This window comes from Salmo trutta, chromosome 19, assembly GCF_901001165.1.
Source record: "Salmo trutta chromosome 19, fSalTru1.1, whole genome shotgun sequence".
Lineage (NCBI taxonomy): Eukaryota > Metazoa > Chordata > Actinopteri > Salmoniformes > Salmonidae > Salmo > Salmo trutta.
The window spans coordinates 35,500,780-35,528,709 of NC_042975.1; the positions used below are offsets into that span (position 1 = coordinate 35,500,780).

A 27,930-nucleotide genomic window follows, 5' to 3' on the forward strand; every position below is an offset into this window, starting at 1 on the left:
ATTTCCTAAGTTATCGCCAGTTCTTGTTTTCTTCACTGACACTGAATGTATTATTTTGTTAATCAGTGTAGATAAAGGGGAGGAGGCAGGTTAAAGAACAAATTTTACAAGTCTTGAGACATGGATTGTGTATGTGTGCCATTCAGAAGGTGAATGGGCAAGACAAAAGATTGAAGTGCCTTTGAACGAGGTATGGTAAGTGCCAGGTGCACCGGTTTGAGTGTGTCAAGAACTGCAATACTGTTGAGTTTTTCACGCTCAATAGTTTCCTGTGTGTATCAAGAATGGTCCACCACCCAAAGGAAATCCAGGCAACTTGACACAACTGTGGGAAGCATTGGAGTCAACTTGGGCCAGCATCCCTGTGGAATGCTTGACACCTTGTAGTCCATGCCCCAACGAATTGAGGCTGTTCTGAGGGCAACTTAATATTAGGAAAGTTTTCCTAATGTTTGTACACTCATTGTATATCTGTAATAACAAAAACATATGTAAATGGTTTGACAGTTTCCATCATTTATGTCAACATATTTGAACTGTGAATAAAATATGAATAACATTTTACCCCACTTATTGCTGTGCATTATATTACCCATATGGACAACCTCACTGGAAGTTTTGTTTTACAATGACAATGAAATGAAATGAAGCACAATATTATAATACCTTGGGTTTAAAATGGCTTTGATTAAGTTTAATTGCTCAATTCAACACAGCAACCCTATGGTTTAAAAGCAGAGAGCATTAATACATGTGGAGAATGAAAACTAGGTATCTTATAACTTTAGCACCTCCATAGAATTGGGTTTCCTTTCACCCGCCACACAGAAATCATTTAAAAGGACAAACAATAGATACTTATACATCAAGAGTGAGTGCAAAAAAGATGCCATAAGTCCTTTGACACACTTAGACAGGAGAGACTCCCACATTTCACTTGAATGTACAGCACTTTGGCACATTCAGCTGTTTGCTTTGGTTACAGTAACAGACAGCTCATTTACATACACAATCTAAAGCAAAAGCAGCTAGATCATGTTCACAATCTATATAGATATCAGTAAGCGAGGGGACTGGGGTGTAATTCTTAGTTCTGATAAGCATGGAAAGCAGTCATCTCTTTCAGTCACTCAGATTTAGAGGGCTGAATGGAGTTCACATAACACAATCTGACAATCATGTCAGGGACACTTTATAAAAGCAAAAAAAGTATAATTGCAAACCAAAACCAGAGACGCTACATCCAATGTAAAAAAAAAAAAAAAGAGCAACAGACAGAGAGTCATCTTCCTGGACTGAGAACCGAGGGGATAAGACTGGTGAGCAGGAGGATGGGAGGGGCACGAAGTTATGATGACCAGGAGTTCTATTCATCTCTTAGACTGTTGTTGAAGTGATAAATCAGATGGTCAATATGAACCATGTGTCAGTTAGCGGAGCCCTCCAGGGAAGCAGCCAGCAGTAGGTAGGGGATCCAGGCTGCAGGCGGGTCTGAGGGGATGGATGAATGTTCAGTAGTGTGATGTGTAACGGCTCTCCTCAGGCCCAGTCTATGGGCGGATGGAGACGTGACAGGGCACCGTTTTTAACAGCGCAGCCCTTTTCTGCCCAGGAACCGCAGCACTGCATAGTTATAGGTGGTAGCTACCACATACAGAAACTAAAGATAGAGAAAGATGGAGAGCGAGAAGGAGAGCGGGACAAAAGAGAAAAGAGTTTTAAAACATTTAGAAAAAGGTTTTCACAAAAGTGCAGCCGCATTCAGACGACATCAATTATTCAATAGCCTATAGGGCATCACAAGATGATCTCGTTTTTTGTGCACACATTTATCACTCGCTTAGGTGCCCCTACAGTAGGCCTATAGTATACTCTGACTCAGTTCTCTAGGGATTGGTTCGCTTTTCTATTACGACCTAGCTGGTCTTGTCACCTTAATCATTGTTGAAAATCAATAAATATTTACTGTGCTGATGGACAGTATGATAAGATTGTTCTATTTCTCTGAATTGTATTTTTCTCTGCCAAAAGCCTTAAAATGAACCCCCATACCTCTCTGGTGGTATGCCTAAAACTAACCCAGCTGGAGCTGCAAAATCAAGTCATACTCTGAACCTAAACCAAGACAAACCCCATAGACTCATCAGTCTTACTCACCAGAGCCAAGAGAGCGATCCCTGCACCAGCAAAGGCAGCGATGTACAGGTCATAGGTGACGAAGAACTGCAGAGACCAAAAAGAATATGAGCAAATATTCCTGCTCGACTTCATAAAAAGGTTCCTTAAATAGTGCATGCGTTGTACATTAATTGCTATTCAGAATAATAATTTAGCTGTGTGTTTTGTGGATTTGTGAAAGGTTACATAACCCAGAAACACACATTCTTTCAAAGTAGTTTTAAGACAACGCGAACAGCAACTCACCTCTTTTGTTTTGCAAATGGATGCCAAGGTCATTCCACAAGCTTTCCCTGGCATTGCATTCCAAGGCAGCAGACCTAACAAGAAGCTTGTCTCATTAATGTGAAATGAAATACTGTACATTTTAAATGTAAAAAAGAAATAAAAAAGACTAACATAAGGTGGCCCGGCTAGCTCAATCATAAGCTAAACGTACCATACTGCCGAGCATCCATGCAGATCCAGCCGTGCTGGTTGATGCTGGGTGTCGTCTCAGCCAGGATGTTGATGGTGTGGCAGGTTTGTGCCATATTAAAGAAGAAGAAGACGGGTATGGCTGTGAAGGCAAACACCGCCAGCCAGATCACTGCCAGGACGTATGTCACAATGATGAACTGTGGAGCAGCAAGCAGAGCAGGTCACAGGAAGTTATTGGTCAAACTCCAGGGGGGATACAGGATGTGACACAACATATCCTATAAGGCTTCATTACTGCAGCCATACAACACTATAGAGGGTAAATACTCTAACATGAGCCCAATATCCCTGAAGCAATACAACAGGGATTCATGGATAATTAACTTAAGGATAATTATCTATAAATTGTTTATGGATTGTTTCTCAACCAGTGGGTAGATTACAAGCTAGAGTACAGTCAGTAGGCTTTAGTGTCAATATTCTTTTAGCAACCTAAGAATGAGGTGATGTCATTCCCTCTCTCTCTCCCCCCTTCCTCACCGTCAGACTAAGGCAGCGGCCACATCTGGTGCTCCGGAACTCTCCGAAGGTCTGCTTGACGGCGCTGGTGGTGTAGAATCCCTCAGCCAGCAGCAGGATGCAGTAGAGGAAGAAGAAAGAGGCCAGGCCATAGATCACGTACTGGAAGTACTTGATACTGGGAGACAAGGACAGGTCATAATAAGGAAAGGTCAGAGATTCCATGGTGACAAAAGGTGCTGTTGAGAGGTGTTCTCTCTTAACCCATCTTAAGGAAGAGTTACCAATACTACTACTACTGCTGCAAGAGCCTTTACATTTCTGTTGCTTGATTTGCACAACCTATCTATAAATACAAACAATTAAATTAGGTTATTGCACTTAAACAGAAAAGTTTTAAAGAGTCACTCACAACGAGGCCAGGATAACATAGTCTTGTATGTTACGAGTGAAGTAAGTCTCGACGAGCACCTCGGTGTTGGCCAGTGCCTCGTGCCCGCAGCCACAGAACAGTGCCATGCCGGTGAAGCAGAGCAGAGTGGCAACCAGGGAGGGGTAGGGCACTGCCCCCAGGCAGCGGATACAGCAATCATAACAACCTGGTGAAGGGGCATAATACATCAACACACTGGCGGCACACACCAACACACAGCACATCTATGACACAGTCCAGACATCTCTCAGTCACCCTGCTTGGGGAGCTGTTAAACAGAAAGACTCCACTGCTTCTGCCAAAAATCCAACAACAGCCACCATCAACTTCCATGAACAGGAATGAAAGCAACAGAAAAATTACAGCAAAAAACAACAGCAAAACCAAGAGCAGTGTATCCAATCAAACAATGTTAAATTCAAAACCAGCCGCCACTGACTTCACAGCATTCTCATACACTCCCTCCAATGTAAGCTGTGCTGGGGAAGCAGATAACAAACATCCAGACTGTTAATGGCTGTATTGGTATAGGAATCAGAGAAAGAGATGCACCTAGGGCTTTGCAAAGCCAAGGCTGTCTGACCGGAAACATCTGTTCCTTTTGATCTTGTGCTCCTCAACAACAAGCAAAGAGTTTATAAACCAGTGATGCTAAAGGCTCAGCTGCAGGATATTTTAACCAAAAAACTGCTCTGTCTGCAATGGTTTCATCCGTGTGTAAAAGCTCCTCAGCTCCAGCCAACGCCTCACAGCTCAGCCCCTCTACTCTCCAGAGTTCAGCCCTCTTTCACCACCAACCGCCATCCACCACAGGCGTCACCAGGAGAGGAGGGAAGGGAGAGAGAGGAGGGAAAGGAGAAGGCACTGAAGGATGGGTTCCAGGGGCCTTGAGAGAGAGCCTGTCTTTGTGGCGGGAGACACAATGCCCTTTGTCTTAGCTGGGAGTGGAGGAGAACAAAGGCCAGCGATGTCAAACAAACAAAGACCACACTAGCACCACCACACACACCAACAATCTAATAAACAAGCCATGAGCATCTGCGCGGGTATGGCGGGGGTCAGGGGAGTTTCTCCACCACCGGGATTCTCACAGTATCACTGGCAATGTCAGTACTATGCGCCCAGGCCAGCCTACGGCTACAGCTGGCTGGGACTGGTACCATGGCACTGAATGAGTTTCTATGTCAGCAGGGGGTGGGGTCCGCAGTTCAAGTGTTCAAGGGTGGGAGGAAGCACAATAAATGGGAGCGGGAACTGAAATATCTTCACAACAACAACCATGTTGCTCATTAAACCCCATTCGGGAAGGGCACAGTGTCATGATCATACATAATAAATGATTGAGCTGCGGCAAATGTTCCACGCAGACTAAATGTTCCTGTAATCTTAAGGTTTGTGTGATTTTAGTGGGTAGGAATGAACAGAGGATATAAATGAAACAAACTGCCATTTAAATAAAAACAGCAACAGCTTGGAGGTTGTTTGAGTCTCTGGAAACCAGACTACAGACACCCCCTCTTCAGCTGGGCTCTAAAACGCCAGTTAGAATGACAAATGTGCCATGATAACCCATGAATAAAATCACAGCACAGATATTACCGGAATGCATTGAAGGATCATACCAAACCAAGTCTTTACGGCATACTAAATGTGAATTAACTTTAGTGCAGAGAAAGTATTTTTTTGAAGGAATAGTAGTCATGGAAGAATAGCCGGCTAAAACTTGGCTCCAGAGTCAGATGGAAGGCGTGTAACAAAGGATTTCATGCAAATTTGCTAATTATGCCCTGCACAGTGTGGGAGTGTGAGAGCCTTTGACACGATCGACCTTGCATGACCTCTGTGCTGCCTGCGCTGGTCATCTGTCTATCTGAACCCTAATTAGTTCAAGCCACCTTTCAGAAAATGTTTCACAGATATAAGCTGTGTGAGAGAGGTGGTTTGATTACCATTTGAACAGATATAAGCTGTGAGAGAGGTGGTTTGATTACCATTTGAACAGATATAAGCTGTGTGAGAGAGGTGGTTTGATTACCATTTGAACAGATATAAGCTGTGTGAGAGAGGTGGTTTGATTACCATTTGAACAGATATAAGCTGTGTGAGAGAGGTGGTTTGATTAACATTTGAACATAATTTATATATGATTATATTGAATTTATTTGAATAACATGTTTTATGTTCAAGAAATGTAAATTAAAAGGAAGAGTAACGAGTATCAATAAGCTTGGCTGATCAAAACTGACTGTTTAGTTTACAATACTAGTAATAAAACACATGTATTCCTTTATCTAATGTGTTACCTGGAATAAAATGTTATCAATCCTGATATGCGCTTCCAATGTTGTGTTCTAATATGAATAAGGTACCCACAAGTGGACATCATAATGTTATCAGACAATCATATAATACAATCAACTTGCAAATAAACCAGTAATTGTCACAATATTAATGAAGGCTTCATATTATTCACCAGTGAAGGAACACAAACTTCAGAAAAATTATATTTCAAAAAGTAGATTAATCATATTCCACAGACTTTAACTTTTAAGATATTAATAGAAAATATGAAAGACTCATTAGATGACCACTTACCCATGTTCAGAGAGAAGTATGGGGTTATTGAGGTTTAGCTTGGCGGCTTTGTGACTGTGATATGAGGATATGAGAAGTTATTCCCCACCACTCCTATATGAATCTGACTTGCGCTTTTGTCTAACCAACAATAGACAGACCACCAGCTCAGAGCCAGATCTTAAAGACACAAAGTCCCTTTTCAGCCACCGACCATCACTAATACAGCCCTGGGTTCAACATTAGGGACAGTGCAGGGGTCAAAGACCCTAATGAGTTTACACTTGCATTTCAAATCACTCTCATGCATACCAAGTTCACACAAAACACAAATACTCTGAGCAATTGTATTAGTATAATATATAATTTCCCAATGTTTTTGAGCATACAATATAGCTCAGTATTTGAATTATTTATTTTATACAGTCATTATTGCTCATCTTTATCAAGGGTGTCAATAATTTCAGACCCCACTGTACGCTTGATCATCATGTGTGCTGGATGCCTGTTGGAAACGTATTCAGTTTGTGGGCCGCTGCATGGCCAGCTCATTCTCTCTCATTGGCCAAGCTATTCATGGTCTGCATAGTCTGGGTGCTGCCTGTCTGAGGCACGTAAAGGACACCATATGGTCAGTTAAAGCAGACGCTGGCTGGTGGGTGTGTTTAACTCTTCAGAAAACAGAGATATGAAGAATATACAGACAAAGGAGCAAAACAAAAAGCAGGCCATGGAAATGCCACTGGACTGACATTGAGGAAGTAGACTAACAAGGGGACATTGAGGGCTGGGTCCAGCTGCTGCTCTCCCTTCATCACTGACCCAGTTGATGTCAAAGCCCACTCCTTACAATGTTCCCAGTGTGCAGCAGGAGCAAACAACACACTGTCTTTTGGGAGTGTGCCTGTACCCTCTTATCTTCCTTGGCTTTCCTCCTTTACAGCCCATGACCATCATATAGTTACAAATGTAGCATAATAACATCTGATCTCCACTGGGCCCAGTCAAAATGGAGTATTGCCCTGCCGATGCCCAACATCTAAGATGAATGTTTTTCTTTTTGGTTGAAAAATCCTGTTGATACTGTATGTAATACAATTGAATAAGATTGGCCATCTAGCCACATCTGACTCATTATAAAGATGATGTATTTTGACAAGACGACCACACCGTTCCAAACAAATCTTAAAAAATAAGCCTATTGATATTGATCTATGATTATATCAAGGAAAGCCAGGTAATAATTCTCAGAGGGATGTGTATTCTCCCAGAATAACACTGTGAAGTGTGCCCATTACATTCAAAAGAGCCTCTTATAGTAATGCTTGAAAACATTTTATGCTCCAAAATCTGTGTTTTGTGTAAATGGGATGAAGCGCAAGGGGGAAATTCAGCTTGCTTAGTCTGCAAATGTTTGTATAAACTATGTCAATACCTTTATATTCATATAAACAAACAAACAATTAAAAAAAGTGCTGGTCTAAGTTTATTTTGTACAAACAAGCCAAGCCAATGGAATCATATCAGTTGGTTAGAGTATGCGCCATCTTAAGCTATTATGTTTTTATAATAAAGCAGAAGTTGTATTCCCACAATGTGTTCAGCAAAATAAGACACAGTTAACTGAAAATGAACAAAGGTACTTAGACAGACGACCATAGATTGGGGTACAACACTATGATGAAAGCCAATACGTCAAACAAAATGTCAAACAAATTTCTTAACAATTTACAGCGTTACATTACACTTCAGAGTGTAAACGCGCACGCACGCACGCACATACTGTATATAGGGGTGATATATTGTTCATATTCAAATAGAAATATTATTGGATAAATGTGATACTTTTACTACAAATTGTAATCAATGTTGTAGTAAAGGTTCAAATGATCACAGTCACAGTAACATAGTATTTCTGCAATTCTTTAGTCAGTAAAAAATACCCTTTTAAGTTGAGTTTAACATGAGGAATATGTATAAAATTGCTTAATAACACCGATTTTCTTCTTTTTACAAATGTTATTTCAGTCAGTGATGAGTCCAGATGCCACTTGTTCCACACAGAATTGTTGAAGATCAAAACAGATATCATAAGAAGAAAAAAAGCTTCCCGTACAAATCCAACTGTACAAACATTATGCTGAGGTCGTACAAGAGAAAGTTCCCAAAAATGTTACCATCAAAAGACAATGGGAAATAAAAAGCACTTTTCTCATTTTAACCAGCTCACAAAAGTCTTGAACTTGATGATTTAAAAAATGACACTGCTTATAGACCTCCCTCTATGAGGAGAGGAGGCAGTAGTATATCTGCACCCTTTGACCAGGAAAAGCTTTGCATGGCTCTTGCAGTATGAACATAAGTTTGAGTTTATCTTACCCACGCATCCCAACCCAACTACTGCTTTGTATTAATGAATGTACAGCACAGCTCGCCCCTCAGCTCACCTCTACAATCTCTGTCGACTGTGGTCTGTATATCTTCTGTCCCAGGCTAGGTCTAGACCCGGGTGGTGGAGTGGGAGTGGGGTAGGACGGTGGAGTTGTACCCGGCTGGGAAGGTGCTGTAGGGGTGCATGTTGGGCAGACCCATCAGGGAGTTGGGGATCATTGTGATGTTGTTTGGCGTCATCAGGGGGATGTCGTCTGGTGAGCGGTGCAGGGTCAGGGTGTAGTCCATGTTGGGGGAGAGGTGCAGGGGGTCGTGTAGGTCAGGGAGGTCGTGGAGGTCATGCAGGGTGTCACACTGGTTCATCTGGCTGCACTGGGTCATCTGATGGGACAGGCTCTCGTCGGTGGTGGTGTGGCTCACGTCGTTGCCGTTGCTCTGCCGCTGGGGGCTGGCGTGGTGGGGGCCACCATGACCATCCTGCCGGCTGCGCTTGTCCTTACGGTAGTAGAGCGCGGCGAAGGCCAGCACATTGAGGAACAGCAGCGAGGCGCCCACAGCGATGGTGACACTCAGCTCAGTGGAGTAATCTCTGGGGTTAGCCACTATCAGAGGACCCGTCTCCTCCCCATCCCCGTTACTGCTGTGGGCCGTGGAGACAGGCGGACGCTTGGTGGTGCCGGTTCTCTTGCCGTTGGAGTTGGTGGTGTCCTGGGGAGGGACCTTGGTGGTGGTGGAGGTATAATGGAACATGTCATGGAGGTTATACAGGTGGGGCACCAGGTGCTTCCAGAAGGCTACCTTGGTGGCGCGGTAGTGGTCGCGGATGCGAGGCTTCAGGCCGATGTGCAGGTACAGCTGGTCATGGGGGTTGTACTTGGACCAGGCCACCTCCTCAAAGCGGTTGGCCTTGGTATGGATGAACTTAGTGTCCTGGGGCACTGGCTTGTTGGGGTCACTGCAGACATGCAATGAAGACGGGGGTCAAAGATAGGGCATCATTGATAACATACAAAGAGAAGTAATTATTTCAATTGCTTCATTATGGGAGATGTCAACTAGCCTCGCAAAGCGGTAATCCCGCAAGCTTACATTAAACGCTGCACGGATATCCATTCAGAGTTTAATGTAAGCTTGCGAGATCGGCAGCTTTGCGAGGCTAGATGTCAACAGGCAAGTTTTGCTGGTCAAGGCCAGTTGTAAGCTGACAAGACTGGTTGATGTACATAATGTCAGTCTTTTTTCAAGTGCTAAGCATTCCCTACATCAGGGATGGGCAACTTTGATAGGGGTGGGGGCCACAAAAAAATTCAGAACTCTTCTTGAGGGGCCGCAGTGGCTCTGCATACCCACATCCATACCCACACATGCAGTCAGAGTCGGTCCTAGCATTTTGAGGCGCGGAAGTGAAATTGCATGTAAAACACCTTGTGAGCAAATCATTTTAGCAGCCCCCGTGCTGACAGTGGAGAGAAAAAAACTAAGTTGTAGAGTACATTTCCTGCAATTCTACACATTTTGTCATGGGGCAGAGGGGAAAAATTGCAGTTTTACAGTTAATTTCCTGCAACTATACACATTTTGCTATAGGGTGGAGAAAAATGTTTGCAGTTTTGAATATGAGATCTGAGTGAGAGTGATTTACAAAATCAATGGGGGGCCCCCGGTCGGTAATTTGACCATGATTACTACAAGTTTAGAAACTGGCTAGACTAATTTACCAATCCATTTTTTATTATTATCCTGACTCAGGCTAATTGAGGCACTGTCAGTGATTGATGCACAACCAAAATTTGAAATTGGACCTTGTGTATTCTGCTGTTCTAACTCTCAACAGTAAGTTGAGACCCTGCCAGTTGCCCATCCCTGCCCTACATCTTTCATTTCAGCCCATCTAAAACCCACTTTCTACTGAGCATCTGTGTCTACATCAGTGTTTACTGTAACATTTTTATAGAGACTAACATTTTTAGAGAGGTGCTAATTCCTGTTTTCTGCTGTGACTTAAGCAGAGGTATAATGCAGCAAGGCTCCATTTTAAGATACATGTGAAGTGTGTCTACAAATATTGGTTCTTCTGCACAGGCTTCAATACAGCTTAGAATATGATTAGGAAAACTCTTTCCATCTATTATTTATAGCATTTCTTAGGCAAATACAGGGACACAAATGGGAAATTTTATGAAAGAATGAACCCATCATTTTACTATACAAGCATACCACAATCAAAGACTAAGAATGGATTCTGTCTGACCAGGTCTCGGGGTGCTGTACTGACCTGTCTGAGTCTGACCAGGTCTCGGGGTGCTGTACTGACCTGTCTGAGTCTGACCAGGTCTCGGGGTACTCTACTCACCCACTCTTGGCGAAGTTGGTCCAGTAAGTCATCACCACAGCGCTGAGCATGATGTCGTTCCTGGAGAAGTTGCAGGGGAACAGGTCAGTGGCTCCCACCATGGGGATGCCAAACACATAGGGCACCTCGTCCCCGTGGGCCGAGTCCGACCACACAGGCTTCATCAGGCTCTGGCAGTGGTGGTAGAAGGCATAGAAGTATGTGGGCGAGCCATAGCGGGCGTGCAGGTCAGCCGTCACCACCGAGGGCTCCACCCACTGGTGGTCAGTGAACAGGGCGACTAACGTCTTCCTCCTGGTGTCTGGGTTGTCCCTGTCAGCCCAGTCCGTGTACATGAACTTGATGGTCTCCCTCAGAGTGTCCTTCCCCTCCGGGTAGCCATACAGGCTGTCCACGAAGTCAGACACGGCGAAGTCAAAGTCGCTGCCGGACACGCCATCCTCCAGGTCCACCACATTCTCCACGAAACGCAGCCCCTCCCCCTGGTTGACGCCCAGCATGATGTCATAGTTGAGAAACTCGCCCTGCTCCATCAGGATCTCGGGGTCGTCGGGGATGACGTCACCATCAATGACGGGGCCGAAGGCTACGTGGTAGCGGGCTGGCTGGATGTCCTGCTCCACCAGCTCTCTGGCACTCTTCTTCTGCAGGCAGGACACCATGTCCAGGGTGTCCAGCACGTTGCAGCCCACCCTCTCAGCCAGCATGCGGGTGTACTTGACAGGCTGGTAGTTGACGGCCCAGCTGGACAGGGCTGAGCCACTCTGGATGATGGCTCTGTGAAACAGGCCTGGGGAGATCATGGCACAGACAGACAAACACAGATCAGATGAGTGCTGTCTGGTCAACAACCATCTGATACAGAACATTTGTAGGCCTGCAGTTTAACATATTGTTAGCTTCATAGGATCTCTCTAGGTTCTGATGATGTCAGTTTTTACTGCACAGTTTTATCTGCGATGGTGAGAGACAAACCTCATCAACATCCCTTTTTAAAATCATAAAAATGTAATTTAGGTCTGTTCAATCTGTGCATCTCAGTTAATTGTCATTTTCCTTAAAATGTCAGATAAGTCCTTAGATAATATAAATGGAGAGGATGGAACTCTGAAAATCATGTTTATTCTAATTGATAGTGTATAATTCACAATTAAAAATAATGCTTAGTAAGTGGTGGATATGTAACATTGGCTATGCTAAAAAGGGATTTGAATTAATTAAATTCACTCAACACAAAGGCATCATATTTGCATACAAATTTGAGGAAACTCATTTGTGAGAGCACAGCTTTTGGGAAAGAGGAAAATTCAGTGACTCCACACAGTAGCCTTGTTGAAAATCTCTCTATGTTCAAAAATCAATACTACATCAGGGAGGATAGCAACTGATAATGTAATGAACTGGCAATAACGTAATAAACATTCTGAACGCATAACGTAAAAATGTTTTACTGATGTGTTGATTTTTACATTATGGAGTGGGTAAAAAAAATAACATTAGCATGCATTGCAGTGTTAGCTGTGCCACTAAATCACATTTTTATTTGTCACATACACATGGTTAGCAGATGTTAATGCGAGTGTAGCGAAATGCTAGAAATCCTGGTTCGAGTCCAGGCTCTGTTGCAGCCGGCCGCGACCGGGAGACCCATGGGGTGGCGCACAATTGGCCCAGCGTCGTCTGGGTTAAGGGAGGGTTTGGCCTGCAGGGATGTTCTTGTCCCATCGCGTTCTAGCGACTCCTGTGGTGGGCCGGGCACAGTGCCCGCTGACACGGTCGCCAGGTGTTTCCTCCGACACATTGGTGTGGCTGGCCTCCAGGTTAAGCGGGCATTGTGTCATGAAGCAGTGCGGCTTGGCTGGGTTGTGTTTCGGAAGACGCTTATCTCTCAACCTTCACCTCTCCCGAGTTCATACGGGAATTGCAGCGATGAGACAAGAGTAACTACCAATTGGATACCACGAAATTGGAGAGAAAAAGGGGTAAAAGTAAAAATAAATAAGTAATATTCACTTATATTTCGTGCATATCAAGTGTCATGCATCAGTAATAGCTGACTGCACACTGTCGTAGACAATTAGACATACTATGCTGTTTTTAACCAGGCCTCTCCTCCTGGTTACACTAGTTACCATAACCCCCGCGCATCCCGCAAAAGCGGAGGTGTTGCTAACATTTACGATAGCAAAATATATATATTTTTTTATTACTGCGTTTTTGTCTTTTGAGCTTCTTGTCATGATATCTATGCAGCCTACTCAATCACTTTTTATAGCTACTGTTTACAGACCTGGGCCGTATACAGCGTTCCTCACTGAGTTCCTATGGGACTTTGTAGTCATAGCAGATAATATTCAAATTTTTGGTGACTTTAATATATACACTCCAAAAGGCTTTCTGAGCGATCATCGACTCAGTGGGTTTTGTCCAACATGTCTCCGGACATACTCACTGCCATACTCTGGACCTAGTTTTGTCCTGTGGAATAAATATTGTGGATCTTAATGTTATTCCTCATAATCCTGGACTATCGGACCACCATTTTATTACGTTTGCAATTGCAACAAATAATCTAGATGCAGTCGCACCCTTAAAAACAAAAAACATTTGTCATAAGAAACTAGCTCCCTGGTATACAGAAAATACCCGAACCCTGAAGCAAGCTTCTAGAAAATTGGAACGGAAATGGCGCTACACCAAACTGGAAGTCTTCCGATTAGCTTGGAAAGACAGTACCGTGCAGTATCGAAGAGCCCTCACTGCTGCTCGATCATCCTATTTTTCCAACTTAATTGAGGAGAATAAAAACAATCCCAAAAATGTTTGGGATACTGTCGCAAAGCTAACTAAAAAGCAGCATTTCCCAAGAGAGGATGGCTTTCACTTCAGCAGTGATAAATTCATGAACATCTTTGACAAAAAGATCATGATCATTAGAAAGCAAATGACGGACTCCTCATTAAATCTGCGTAATTTCTCCAAAGCTCAGTTGTCCTGTGTCTACACAACACTGCCAGGACCTAGGATCAAGGGAAACACTCAAGTTTTTTAATACTAGATCTCTTGACACATTGATGAAAATAGTCATGGCCTCTAAACCTGGACCCTATTCCAACTAAACTACTGAAAGAGCTGCTTCCTGTGCTTGGCCCTCCTATGTTGAACAAAATAAATGGCTCCCAAGTCGCTGGATGTGTACCAAACTCACTAAAAGTGGTAGTATTAAAGGCTCTCTTGAAAAAGCCAAACCTTGACCCAGAATATATATTTTTTTTTATATAAAAAAAAAGATATATTTTTTTTAAATGTAAAAAAAAAAAAAATATCTATTTAAAAATATTATGAAAAAAAAATAAAATAAAAAAATAAAATAGGCCTGTACCTAATCTCCCATTCCTCAAAAAAATAAAAATGAAAAGCTGCCTTCCTGAAGACAAACAATGTATACGAAACACTGTCTGGTTTTAGATCCCATCATGGCACGGAGACTGCACTCGCGAAGGTGGTAAATTACCTTTTAATGGCGTCAGACCAAGGCTTTGCATCTATCCTTGTGCTCCTAGACCTTTGTGCTGCTTTTGATACCATCGATCACCACATTCTTTTGGAGAGATTGGAAACCCAAATTGGTCTACACGGTTAGATCTTATCTGTCGGAAAGATATCAGTTTGTCTCTGTGGATGTTTTGTCCTCTGACAAATCAACTGTAAATGCTGGTGTTCCTCAAGGTTCCGTTTTAGGACCACTATTGTTTTCACTATATATACTGCAAAAAGGTAACACTTAAACAACACATCCTAGATCTGAATGAAAGAAATAATCTTATTAAATACTTTCTTCTTTACAAAGTTGAATGTGCTGACAACAAAATCACACAAAAATAATCAATGGAAATCCAATTTATCAACCCATGGAGGTCTGGATTTGGAGTCACACTCAAAATGAAAGTGGAAAACCACACTACAGGCTGATCCAACTTTGATGTAATGTCCTTAAAACAAGTCAAAATGAGGCTCAGTAGTGTGTGTGGCCTCCACGTGCCTGTATGACCTCCCTACAACGCCTGGGCATGCTCCTGATGAGGTGGCGGATGGTCTCCTGAGGGATCTCCTCCCAGACCTGGACTAAAGCATCCGCCAACTCCTGGACAGTCTGTGGTGCAACGTGGCGTTGGTGGATGGAGCGAGACATGATGTCCCAGATGTGCTCAATTGGATTCAGGTCTGGGGAACGGGCGGGCCAGTCCATAGCATCAATGCCTTCCTCTTGCAGGAACTGCTGACACACTCCAGCCACATAAGGTCTAGCATTATCTTGCATTAGGAGGAACCCAGGGCCAACCGCACCAGCATATGGTTTCACAAGGGGTCTGAGGATCTCATCTCTGTACCTAATGGCAGTCAAGCTACCTCTGGCGAGCACATGGAGGGCTGTGCGGCCCCCCAAAGAAATGCCACCCCACACCATGACTGACCCACCGGTCATGCTGGAGGATGTTGCAGGCAGCAGAACGTTCTCCACGGCATCTCCAGACTCTGTCACGTGCTCAGTGTGAACCTGCTTTCATCTGTGAAGAGCACAGGGCGCCAGTGGCGAATTTGCCAATCTTGGTGTTCTCTGGCAAATGCCAAACGTCTTGCACGGTGTTGGGCTGTAAGCACAACCCCCATCTGTGGACGTCGGGCCCTCATACCACCCTCATGGAGTCTGTTTCTGAACGTTTGAGCAGACACATGCACATTTGTGGCCTGCTGGAGGTCATTTTGCAGGGCTCCGGCAGTGCTTCTCCTGCTCCTCCTTGCACAAAGGCGGAGGTAGCGATCCTGCTGCTGGGTTGTTGCCCTCCTACGGCCTCCTCCACGTCTCCTGATGTACTGGCCTGTCTCCTGGTAGCGCCTCCATGCTCTGGACACTACGCTGACAGACACAGCAAACCTTCTTGCCACAGCTCGCATTGATGTGCCATCCTGGATGAGCTGTACTACCTTAGTCACTTGTGTGGGTTGTAGACTCCGTCTCATGCTACCACTAGAGTGAAAGCACCGTCAGCATTCAAAAGTGACCAAAACATCAGCCAGGAAGCATAGGAACTGAGAAGTGGTCTGTGGTCCCCACCTGCAGAACCACTCCTTTATTGGGGGTGTCTTGCTAATTGCCTATAATTTCCACCTGTTGTCTATTCCATTTGTACAACAGCATGTGAAATTTATTGTCAATCAGTGTTTCTTCCTACGTGGACAGTTTGATTTCACAGAAGTGTGATTGACTTGGAGTTACATTGTGTTGTTTAAGTGTTCCCTTTATTTTTTGAGCAGTGTATTTTACCTCTTGGTGATGTTATTCGGAAACATAATGTTAACTTTCACTGCTATGTGGACGATACACAGCTATACATTTCGATGAAACATGGTGAAGCCCCATCCCTGGAAGCCTGTGTTTCAGACATGAGGTAGTGGATGGCGCAAATGTTTTACTTTTAAACTCGGACAAAACAGAGATGCTAGTTCTCTGTCCTAAGAAACAAAGAGATCTTCTGTTGGATCTGACAATTAATCTTGATGGTTGTACAGTCGTCTCAAATAAAACTGTGAAGGATTTTGGTGTTACTCTGGACCCCGATCTCACTTTTGACTAACATATCAAGACTGTTTCAAGGACAACTTTTTTTAAATCAACTTTTTTTAAATCAATATAACAGTGCAAAAATCTGAAACTTTCTGTCCAAAAATTATGCAGAAAAATTTATCCATGCTTTTGTCACTTCTAGATTAGACTACTGCAAGGCTACCCGGATAAAGCACTCAAACTTCAGTTAGTGCTAAACACAGCTGCTAGAATCTTGACTAGAACCCCAAAATGTGATCATATTGCTCCAGTGCTAGCCTAGGGCTGATTTCAAGGTTTTAGTGCTAACCTACAAAGCATTACATGGACTTGCTCCTACCTATCTTTCCGATTTGGTCCTGCCATACGCTATGGTCACAAGATGCAGGCCTCCTTACTGTCCCTAGAATTTGTATGCAAACAGCTGGAGGCAGGGCTTTCAACTATAGACCTCCATTTGTATGTAATGGTCTGCCTATCCATGTGAGAGATGCAGACTCGATCTCGACCTTTAAGTCTTTATTGAAGACTAATCTCTTCAGTAGGTCCTATGATTGAGTATTGTCTGGCCCAGGGGTGTGAAGGTGAACGGAAAGGCACGAGTGACGAACTGCCCTTGCTGTCTCTGCCTGGCCAGTTCCCCTCTCCACTGGGATTCTCTACCTCTAACCCTATTACAGGGGCTGAGTCACTGGCTTACTAGTGCTCTTCCATGCCGTCCCTAGGAGGGGTGCGTAACTTGAGTGGGTTGAGTCACTGATGTGATCTTCCGGTCCGGGTTGGTGCCGTGGGGGAGATCTTTGTGGGCTTTACTCGGCCTTGTCTCAGGGTAGTAAATTGATGTTTGAAGATATCCCTTTAGTGGTGTGGGGGCTGTGCTTTGGTAAAATGGGTGGGGTTATATCCTGCCTGGTTGTCCAGGGGTATCGTCGGACGGGGCCACAGTGTCTCCTGACCCCTCCTGTCTCAGCCTCCAGTATTTTTATGCTGCAATAGTTTGTGTTGGGGGGCTAGGGTCAGTCTGTTATATCTGGAGTATTTCTCCCGTCTTATCCGGTGTCCTGTGTGAATTTAAGTATGCTCCCTCTAATTCACTCGCTCTTCCTCTCTGAGGACCTGAGCGCTAGGACCATGCCTCAGGACTACCTGGCCTGATGACTCCTTGCTGTCCCCAGTCCAATTGGTTGTGCTGCTGCTCCAGTTTCAACTGTTCTGCCTGCGGTTATGAAACCCTGACCTGTGCACCGGACGTTCTACCCTGTCCCGGATCTGCTGTTTTCGACTCTCTTTCTCTACCGCACCTGCTGTCTCTAACTCTGAATGATCGGCTATGAAAAGCCAACTGACATTTTTATTTGGCCCTGCTGGTCATCTATGAACATTTGAACATCTTGGCCATGTACTGTTATAATCTCCACCCGGCACAGCCAGAAGAGGACTGGCCACCCAGAGCCTTTTTTTTTCCCTCAGAGCCTTTTCCACCCCTTTAGTTTTCCTTCTAGATTCCTGCCTTTCTAGGGAGTTTTTCCTAGCCACCGTGCTTCTACATCTGCATTGCTTGCTGTTTGGGGTTTTAGGCTGGGTTTCTGTATAGCACTTTGTGACATCGGCTGATGTAAAAAGGGCTTTATAAATACATTTGATTGGTTGATTTTTACTTAGAGAATTGTCCATTATTATATGCTAGTTTTTTTGGGGGGTGATGCAGGCTTGTTGTCTTGTGTGACTTAGTTATAAGTCTGGGCGTACAGATAAGAGCCAGATGCGACTGCAGTAGGTGGCATCCCGTTTGTACTATCTGCAGGAACTCTTATGTGTGGAAAGTTGCAGGAAGGAACAGGCAATGTCAGCTATCTTAATCTACAGACAAGCTAAACGCCTTTTATTCACTATGTTCCCCACCCCTGTTTGTGCACATCTGCTAACTGCCACATAGAGGTTGGACTCCATAAAAGCTGAGAGCCAACTCTGTTAATTGGGCCTCAATTCAACACTGTTGAATTGAATCTTCAACACTGAAATGCATAGTTAACTGCCCCATTTTTGCAAATTGTTTGAAGATTCTGCAGTCTCTCTTCCCTTTGAACAGATAAAATCCCCTACAAAATCAAACCACATTCCTGAATCCTAGCACTAAACCTGACTTTAGCAGTAATATCAATACTTTCAATCTACATTTTGACCACCAATACACACCCACAACCCCAGTCAGTCAGTGAATCAATGAGTCTCTACATAAATATGAGAAAGCGATTTTCATGGATTTTTGATGTTGCAAACTACTTCTAAAAACTCAACTGATATGCATTGTTTTTAATAGATATAACCTTGCAAACAAAAATTCCTGACATTTAATCCTAGTAAAAATTCCCTACCGTAGGTTAGTTAGGATCACCACTTTATTTTAAGTGAAATGTCAGAATAATAGAAAAGAGAATGATTTCAGCTTTTATTTCTTTCATCGCATTCCCAGTGGGTCAGAAGTTTACATACACTCAATTAGTATTTGGTAGCATTGCCTGTAAATTGCTTAACTTGGGTCAAATGTTTTGGGTAGCCTTCCACAAGCTTCCCACGATAAGTTGGGTGAATTTTGGCCCATTCCTCCTGACAGAGCTGGTGTAACTGAGTTAGGTTTGTAGGCCTCCTTGCTCACTTTTTCAGTTCTGCCCACACATTTTCTATAGGATTCAGGTCAGGGCTTTGTGATGGCCACTCCAATACCTTGACTTTGTTGTCCTTAAGCCATTTTGCTAAAACTTTGGAAGTACGCTTGGGGTCATTGTCCATTTGGAAGACCCATTTGCGACCAAGCTTTAACTTCCTGGCTGATGTCTTGAGATGTTGCTTCAATATATCCACATAATTTTAATTCCTCATGATGCCATCTATTTTGTGAAGTGCACCAGTCCCTGCTGCAGCAAAGCACCCTTATTCATGATGCTGCCACCCCCGTACTTCACAGTTGGGATGATGTTCTTCGGCTTGCAAGCCTCCCCCTTTTTCCTCCAAACATAACGGTGGTTATGATGGCCAAACAGTTATGTTTTTGTTTCATCAGACCAGAGGACATTTCTCCAAAAAGTACAATCTTTGTCCCCATGTGCAGTTGCAAACCATAGTCTGGCTTTTTTATGGCATTTTTGTAGCAGTGGCTTCTTCCTTGCTGAGCAGCATTTCAGGTTATGTCGATATAGGACTTGTTTTACTGTGGATATAAATACTTTTGTACCTGTTTCCTCCAGCATCTTCACAAGGTCCTTTGCTGTTGTTCTGGGATTGATTTGGTTTTTTTTGTTGCAATTTGCATACATTTCTAAAAATCTGTTTTTGCTTTGTTGTTATGGGGTATTGTGTGTAGATTAATGAACACTTTTTTTTATCCATTTTAGAATAAGGCTATAACAAAATGTGGAAAAATTCAAGTGGTCTGAATACTTTCCGAATGCACTGTAATTTGTATGTATACTGAAGAAAAATAACGCAACATGTTTAGTGTTGGACCCAAGTTTCATGAAATAAAAGATCCCTGAAATGTTACATATGCACAAAAAGCTTATTTCTCTCGAATTTTGGGATCAAATTTGTTTACGTCCCTGTGAGTGATGTATAATTTGCCAAGATAATCCACCTATCTGACATGATCATTACACAGGTGCACCTTGTGCTAGGGATAATAAAAGGCCATTCTAAAATGTGCAGTTTTGTCACACAACACAATGCCACAGATGTCTCCATTTTTGAGGGAGCGTGCAATTTTCAGCTGACTGCAGGTATGTGCACCAGAGCTGTTGCCAGAGGATTGAATGTTAATTTCTCTACCATAAGCCACCTCCAGCTTCGTTGTAGAGAGTTTGGCAGTATGTCATTTGGGCGAGCGGTTTGCTTATGTCAACGTTGTGAACTGAGTACCCCACGGTGCCGGTGGAGATATGGTATAGGCAGGCATAAGCTACGGACAACGAAGACAATTGCATTTTATCAATGGCAATTTGAACGCACAGAGATACTGTCACAAGATCCTGATGCCCATTGTCGTGCCATTCACCCACCACCATCACCTCGTGTTTCAGCATGATAATGCACGGCTCCATGTCGCAAGGATCTGTACACAATTCCTAGAAGCTGAGAATGTCCCAGTTCTTCCATGGCCTGCATACTCACCAGACATGTCACCATTGAGCATGTTTGGGATGCTCTGGACTGATGTGTACAACAGCGTGTTCCAGTTCCAGTCAATATCCAGAAACTTCGCACAGTCATTGAAGAGGAGTGGGACAACAGGCCACAGTCAACAGCCCGATCAACTCTATGCAAAGGAGATGTGTCGCACTGCATGAGGCTAATGGTGGTCACACCAGATACTGACTGTTTTTCTAATCCACGCCTCTACCTTTTAAAGTATTGTATCTGTGTCCAACAGATGCATATCTGTATTCCCAGTTATGTGAAATCTGTAGATTAGGGCCTGATTAATTTATTTCAATTGACTGATTTCCTTATTTGAACTGTAACTCAGTAAAATCTTTGAAATTGTTGCATGTTGCGTTTTATATTTTTGTTCAGTATATTATTTCTTAGTTGCGAACTTTGCCATAAAAAGAGCAGCAGAAATAGGCTCCAGAACCATCGCTAGACCATCACATTACATGGCACATTCCTCACTCGCTAGATGTGGACGTAAAGGGCCAGATTACACACACAATTTAATTATTATTTTCTTCAAGACCTAACAAAAAAAAAGAAAAATCATCCAATTCAATTGTTTCACTATGAGCAATTGTAATTTTGAGAGTGAAAAACAACAATTCTAAAACCAGGAAAAATCTAACAGAACATAATTTGGGAAAATATAAAACAGAATTTGGGGGGGGGGGGGGAATCTGTGAATTTATAGGAGCCCCCTTAGTTGTTTATTAACCATTATTTTACCAGGTATATATATTAACAGAAAACATAGTGCACTACTTTCTCTTGTACGCTAAGGACCAGGAGAAGAGTTGCAGGGCAGAGGAGCTAGAAAACAATGAGTAGCTTGTGACATTTAGCAGTTATAAAAGGTTGATAACTCAGTTATATTTATATGTGGGTAAATCATTGATAGATGATTTGAGCGTCGACATATTTATAGGCAGTATTGGGTACTAATCACTACATACATGAGAGAAGACAACACTTTGTTAAACATGTTCAGTGAATGAATGGTGGGTATGAATGTGGTGATTAATGGCATCTCATGTTGTGAGAGGATACCTCCACTGTTTCAACCAAAGGTATTATGGTTACCATTTCACACCAGAGTGTTCACCATAATTGGACTATCACAGAGAAGTGGTAAGTGTGTGTTGATATAATCTGGTAAGGGGTAATAATGATTGAATAATGTCCTGGATGTAAATTTGGCCGGGGCATCAGGGTATTAAAGGTCAGTCAAGAAAACCACCCTCTTCCGTTCCTGGGACAGAGCAACAATGCATCTCACCCAAAAGTGAGAAAATTTCAACTGTGCAACTATTTAAAACAAGGTTGTATTATGATACAAATGCTTTTAGGTGAACCCTTATGTAAGTGCCTTTATAAATGGAAGTAAATATTGGCTCACTATTTGGCAAACACTGACCAGTTATTGCACTATTTTGACCAATGTGATAACCATTAATGGTTTCTAATACATTTACAAATGATTAAGTAACCGTTAATAACCTAATTAGAACCCCTTTATAAACCTTTTACAAATGGAACCTTATTGTAAAGTGTTATCACTTACATACTTGACACACATGATTACATTGTGTATGTTTATTCATACAGTAATTGTCTTCACCTGGGATTTCAACTCACAACCTGGAATTTTGATCTTCCTGCTTCGCCACCATGTCTGTGTCAATGACTGATTTCACCTGTATTATTACACTTTGGACTTCAAAGTAAATGTAAACTCTGTTAAAAATACTCTCATGAAAAACGATTATATTTATCATAGTGATTCAGGAGTAACATTCAAACAGAATAATATGCCCCACCAACATTAGACAACTACTTTCAAAACCCAAACTCAAATAAATAGCTGAAATAAGTCAATGAGAGTATAGTCATATTCATTGATAACTAAAATAGCAGTGCAGATGGCACTCTTTTGATAATACATCTCTGCACTTACAGGTATGAATGTGTTGGGGACTTCTGAAATTCTACAGACTTTGTTGTGCAGCAGAAAGATCAGCATACCCCAAATCCCAGGTGGGGTCATATTGAAAAGTCAGTACTAAGTTATTATGTCAAATGTAGTCATATTGTCATAGATTTAAGATTTGTACACTATTTTAGCTGAACAGCGTACCACTTACCTTAAAACCCCCATATTATTTAATGACTTTACTTATAAATGGTTTGGCACACCCGAGACCATCAAGTGACAAACCCTCCGGCGACCATGACACAACGTCCCAAGAACATCCTAAAAACGTCTTTGAGGACAGCCCTGGGAAAAACCGGGAGCTAGACAAAACCTCCAGGGGACCATAATACAAAGTCCTAAGAACGTTCTAAAAATGTATTCGGGGAGGTCTCCGGGACAACAAAACTGTGAGAGGACCACAACATCCTGACCACTTTAGGCGACCATTTCATGACGTTCTGGGGATGTCCTAACAACAAATGTTTGTTTTCAGGGATGCTCCCTTGGGACAGTCACGCAACATCCTATGACTAGTACATTAAAGTTCTGAGAACATCCGTCCTGACATGGTCCTCAGTGACATCCTGGTAACTTACAGGGAACCACATATCCCCTTGACCATCATGAAACGTCTCCTTGTGGCCATTGAATGACCCATGGATAACATCCTATAGAACCAAATATAACACTTTTTATAACGTGAGAGGGCGCCGTGAGGGCTATTTAAGATACTCTTTAAAGAGGTAGGGTTTCAGATGACTTCGCTGTCCTGACTTTAGGGGGAAGCTTGTTCCACCATTGGGGTGCCAGGACAGAGCCAAGAGACCAGAGGTGGCGGAACGGAGTGCTCAGGTTGGGATGTAGGGTTTGAGCATCGCCTGTAGGTAAGAAGGGGCAGTTCCTCTTGCTGCTCCGTATGCAAGCACCAGGGTCTTGAAGATGACGCAAGCTTCGACTGGAAGCCAGTGGCGTGTGCAGAGGAGAGGGGTGACATGGGAGAACATAAGAAGGTTGAACACCATGGAGTTGTCAACCGTGATGGAGAGATCTTGGAGCTGGGGACAACAGTAGTGAGAACACGTGGTGCAGACACAGATCCTCTCCACGCTACCTGGTATGAGCGACCTGCCACTGCTCTTCAGTCCCTTGAAGGATTCAATGTGATTATACTGTATGATTCCAAAATGGCGTAGCAGTGCAGACGTGGTTTGTCGTTTCTCGCATGTACATTTTCAATTTTTCTTATTTTTTTGTATACATTTCAATTTATTTTCAATCTCTTTGCTATTTTTTTATTAAATATACCTCCCGGCAACCCGCCTCACCCAATGTGATACGGATCGGCAATCTTTTAGACCTTATAGCCAGAACCTCCATCAGAAGCTAGCCACCAGAAGCTAACCAGCTACTAGCTATTTAGTCATTGTCAGCCACTGCTAGCGGCCTTTACCTTCTGCACAGACTCCAGCCGCTTTTAGCCTGGATAATACTTGCCAGTCTGCCAGTATCGGACTGTTTTTCTCCACTACAACGCCGGATTCCTGCCGTAAGCCCTGGACCATTACTCCTGATCATCACAGCTAGCTAGCTGCCACCGAGTGGCCCAGCCCCGAAGATAGCTCTGAGCCAGGCCCACCTCCCGGCCTGCTCAGTCATCACTCAGCTACACAGCTGATGCCTCCCGGACTCTACCCCAACACGACTAGAATCCACCACTACTCCACCGGATTCTTGCCGTAAGCTCTGGACCTTTGCATCGGATCATCGCTGCTAGCTAGCTGCTACTGAGTGCTATAGTGGCTAACGCCCCTGTCCCAAAGCTAGCACCAGTTAGCTGCGAGCCAGGCGCATCTCCCGGCTAGCAAACAAAATTACTACAGCTACAATACCTCTTTTGCCAACTGGCCTGGACCCTTTGTCAACACGGAGCCCGCCGTTCCACCAGGACTGGTCTGCCGATGTAACTCCATCCGTTGTGCCCACAACTGGCCTTTGCCGGACGTCGGAACAGACGCTTCTACTAGCCCCGGCCTGCTAACTTTGAACGCCGTGTCTCCCGCTTGCTAGCGTAGCAATGACTACCCAGCGGCTTCCCTGTTTCATCTATTGCTGTTCACTGGACCCTATGATTACTTGGCAACATAGCTGATGCCTGCTGGACTGTTCATTAATCACGGTACTCCATTTTGTTTATTTTTTGATTATCTGTTGGCCCCAGCCTTGAACTCAGGCCATATGTGTAGTTAACTTACCGTCTTTGCCCATTCATCGCCATTTTACCTGTTGTTGTTGTCTTAGCTGATTAGCTGTTGTTGTCTTAGCTAGCTCTCCTAATCAACACCTGTGATTGCTTTATGCTTCACTTTATGTCTCTCTCAAATGTCAATATGCCTTGTATACGGTTGTTTAGGATAGTTGTCATTGTTTTAGTTTACTGCAGAGCCCCTAGTCCCACTCAACATGCCTCAGATACCTCTTTTGTCCCACCTATGCGGTGAACTCACCCAGCATAACTACATCCAGAGATGCAACCTCTCTTCTCGTCACTCACTGCCTGGGTTTACCTCCACTGTACCCGCACCCTACCATACCCGTCTGTACATTACACCCTGAACCTATCCTACCACGCCCAGAAATCTGCTCCTTTTGTTCTCTGTCCCCAACGCACTAGACGACCAGTTTTGATAGCCTTTAGCCGTACCCTCATACTACTCCTCCTCCTCTGTTCCTCAAGTGATATGGAGGTTAACCCAGGCCCTGCGTGTCCCCAGGCGCTCTCATTTGTTGACTTCTGTAATCGAAAAAGCCTTGGTTTCATGCATGTTAACATCAGAAGCCTCCTCCCTAAGTTTGTTTTACTCACTGCTTTAGCACACTCCGCCAACCCTGATGTCCTTGCCGTGTCTGAATCTTGGCTTAGGAAGGCCACCAAAAATTCAGAAATTTCCATCCCCAACTACAACATTGTCCGTCAAGATAGAACTGCCAAAGGGGGAGGAATTGCAATCTACTGAAGAGATAGCCTGCAAAGTTCTGTCATATTTTCCAGGTCTGTGCCCAAACAGTTCGAGCTTCTAAATACATTTTTTTACCTCTCCAGTAATAAGTCTCTCACTGTTGCCGCCTGTTATAGACACCCCCCCCCCTCAGCTCCCAGCTGTGCCCTGAACACCATATGTGAATTGATTGCCCTCCATCTATCGTCAGAGTTCGTTCTGTTAGGTGACCTAAACTGGGATATGCGTTACACCCCGGCAGTCCTACAATCTAAACTAGATGCCCTCAATCTCACACAAATTATCAAGGAACCCACCAGGTACAACCCTTAATCTGTAAACGTGGGCACCCTCATAGATATTATCCTGAACAACTTGCCCTCCAAATACACCTCTGCTGTTTTCAATCAGGATCTCAGCGATCACTGCCTCATTGCCTGCATCCGCTATGGGTCCGCGGTCAAACGACCACCCCTCATCACCGTCAAACACTCCCTAAAACACTTCTGCGAGCAGGCGTTTCTAAATCAACCTGGCCCGGGTATCCTGGAAGAATATTGACCTCATCCCGTCAATTGAGGATGCCTGGTCGTTCTTTAAAAGTAATTTCCTCACCATCTTAAATAAGCATGCCCCTTTCAAAAAATGTAGAACTAAGAACAGATATGGCCCTTGGTTCACTCCAGACCTAACTGCCCTCGACCAGCACAAAAACCATCCTGTGGCGGACTGCACTAGCATCGAACAGTCCCCACGATATGCAACTTTTCAGGGAAGTCAGGAACCAATACACGCAGTCAGTCAGGAAAGCAAAGGCTAGCTTTTGCAAATAGAAATTTGCATCATGTATCTCTTAACTCCAAAAAGCTTTGGGACACTGTAAAGTCCATGGAGAATAAGAGCACCTCCTCCCAGCTGCCAACTGCACTGAGGCTAGGTAACACTGTCACCACCGATAAATCCACGATAATCGAGAATTTCATTAAGCATTTCTCTATGGCTGGCCATGCTTTCCTCCTGGCTACCCCATCGCCGGCCAACAGCTCCGCACCACCCCGCAGCTACTTGCCCAAGGCTCCCCAGCTTCCCCTTCACCCAAATCCAGATAGCAGATGTTCTGAAAGAGCTGCAAAACCTGGACCTGTACAAATCAGCTGGGCTAGACAATCTGGACCCTCTCTTCCTAAAATTATCCACCGCCATTGTTGCAAACCCTATTACCAGTCTGTCCAACCTCTCTTTCATATCGTCCGAGATCCCTAAAGATTGGAAAGCTGCCGCGGTCATCCCCCTCTTCAAAGGGGGTGACACTCTAGACCCAAACTGTTACAGACCTATATCCATCCTGCCCTTCCTTTCTAAAGTCTTCAAAAGCCAAGTCAATAAACAGATCACTGACCATTTTGAATCCCACCGTACCTTCTCCGCTGTGCAATCCGGTTTCCGAGCTGGTCACGGGTGCACCTCAGCCACGCTCAAGGTACTAAACGATATCATAACCGCCATCGATAAAAGACAGTACTGTGCAGCTGTCTTCATCGACCTGGCCAAGGCTTTCGACTCTGTCAATCACCGTATTCTTATCGGCAGACTCAACAGCCTTGGTTTCTCAAATGACTGCCTCGCCTGGTTCACCCACTACTTCTCAGATAGAGTTCAGCGTGTCAAATTGGAGGGCCTGTTGTCCGGACCCCTGGCAGTCTATGGGGGTACCATAGGGTTCAATTCTTGGGCCAAGTCTTTTCTCTGTATATATCAACGATGTCGCTCTTGCTGCGGGTGATTCCCTGATCCACCTCTACGCAGACGATTCCATTCTGTATACATCTGGCCCTTCTTTGGACACTGTGTTAACAAACCTCCAAACGAGCTTCAATGCCATACAACACTCCTTCCGTGGCCTCCAACTGCTCTTAAATGCTAGTAAAACTAAATGCATGCTTTTCAACCGTTTGCTACCCGCACCCGCCCGAATAGCATCACTACTCTGGACGGTTCCGACTTAGAATATGTGGACAAATACAAATACCTAGGTGTCTAGCTAGACTGTAAACTCTCCTTCCAGACTCATATTAAAACATCTCCAATCCAAAATTAAATCTAGAATCGGCTTCCCATTTCACAACAAAGCCTCCTTCACTCCTTATCTCAGTTTACTGGTCACGATAACAACACCCACCCGTAGCACGCACTCCAGCAGGTATCTCTCACTGGTCATCCCCAAAGCCAAAACCTACTTTGGCTGCCTTTCCTTCCAGTTCTCTGCTGCCAATGACTGGAACT

The 27,930-nt window shown here is 43.9% G+C and overlaps 2 protein-coding genes across 6 annotated transcripts in view; both read right to left on the reverse strand.

Moving 5' to 3' along the window:
• Nucleotides 1-496: 496 nt before the first annotated feature.
• LOC115154453 (myelin proteolipid protein) lies at nt 497-6,285 on the reverse strand. Of its 2 annotated transcripts, none has more exons than XM_029700690.1 (7): nt 4,103-4,415; nt 3,530-3,716; nt 3,139-3,295; nt 2,618-2,795; nt 2,425-2,498; nt 2,158-2,223; nt 497-1,660 (listed from the first exon to the last, which is right to left on the reverse strand). In XM_029700690.1, the coding sequence occupies exons 1-7, from the start codon at nt 4,140-4,142 to the stop codon at nt 1,586-1,588; spliced, it is 777 nt and encodes a 258-aa protein (XP_029556550.1). In that variant the 5' UTR covers nt 4,143-4,415; the 3' UTR covers nt 497-1,585. The 2 variants fall into 2 exon arrangements, with proteins under 2 accessions (XP_029556550.1, XP_029556551.1); XM_029700691.1 differs by lacking the exon at nt 4,103-4,415 and adding an exon at nt 6,146-6,285 and having other exon boundaries at nt 1,378-1,660.
• Nucleotides 6,286-7,181: 896 nt separating this feature from the next.
• LOC115154452 (neuroligin-3) overlaps nt 7,182-27,930 on the reverse strand; it is a 41,283-nt gene continuing 20,534 nt past the window's right edge. For all 4 annotated transcript variants that reach the window (XM_029700686.1, XM_029700688.1, XM_029700687.1 and 1 more), the window contains 2 exons: nt 10,869-11,658; nt 7,182-9,470 (listed from right to left, as the gene is read on the reverse strand). In XM_029700686.1, coding sequence (XP_029556546.1) covers nt 8,624-9,470; nt 10,869-11,658 — 1,637 coding nt within the window. In that variant the 3' untranslated portion in view covers nt 7,182-8,623. The remainder of the gene's footprint in view (nt 9,471-10,868; nt 11,659-27,930) is intronic.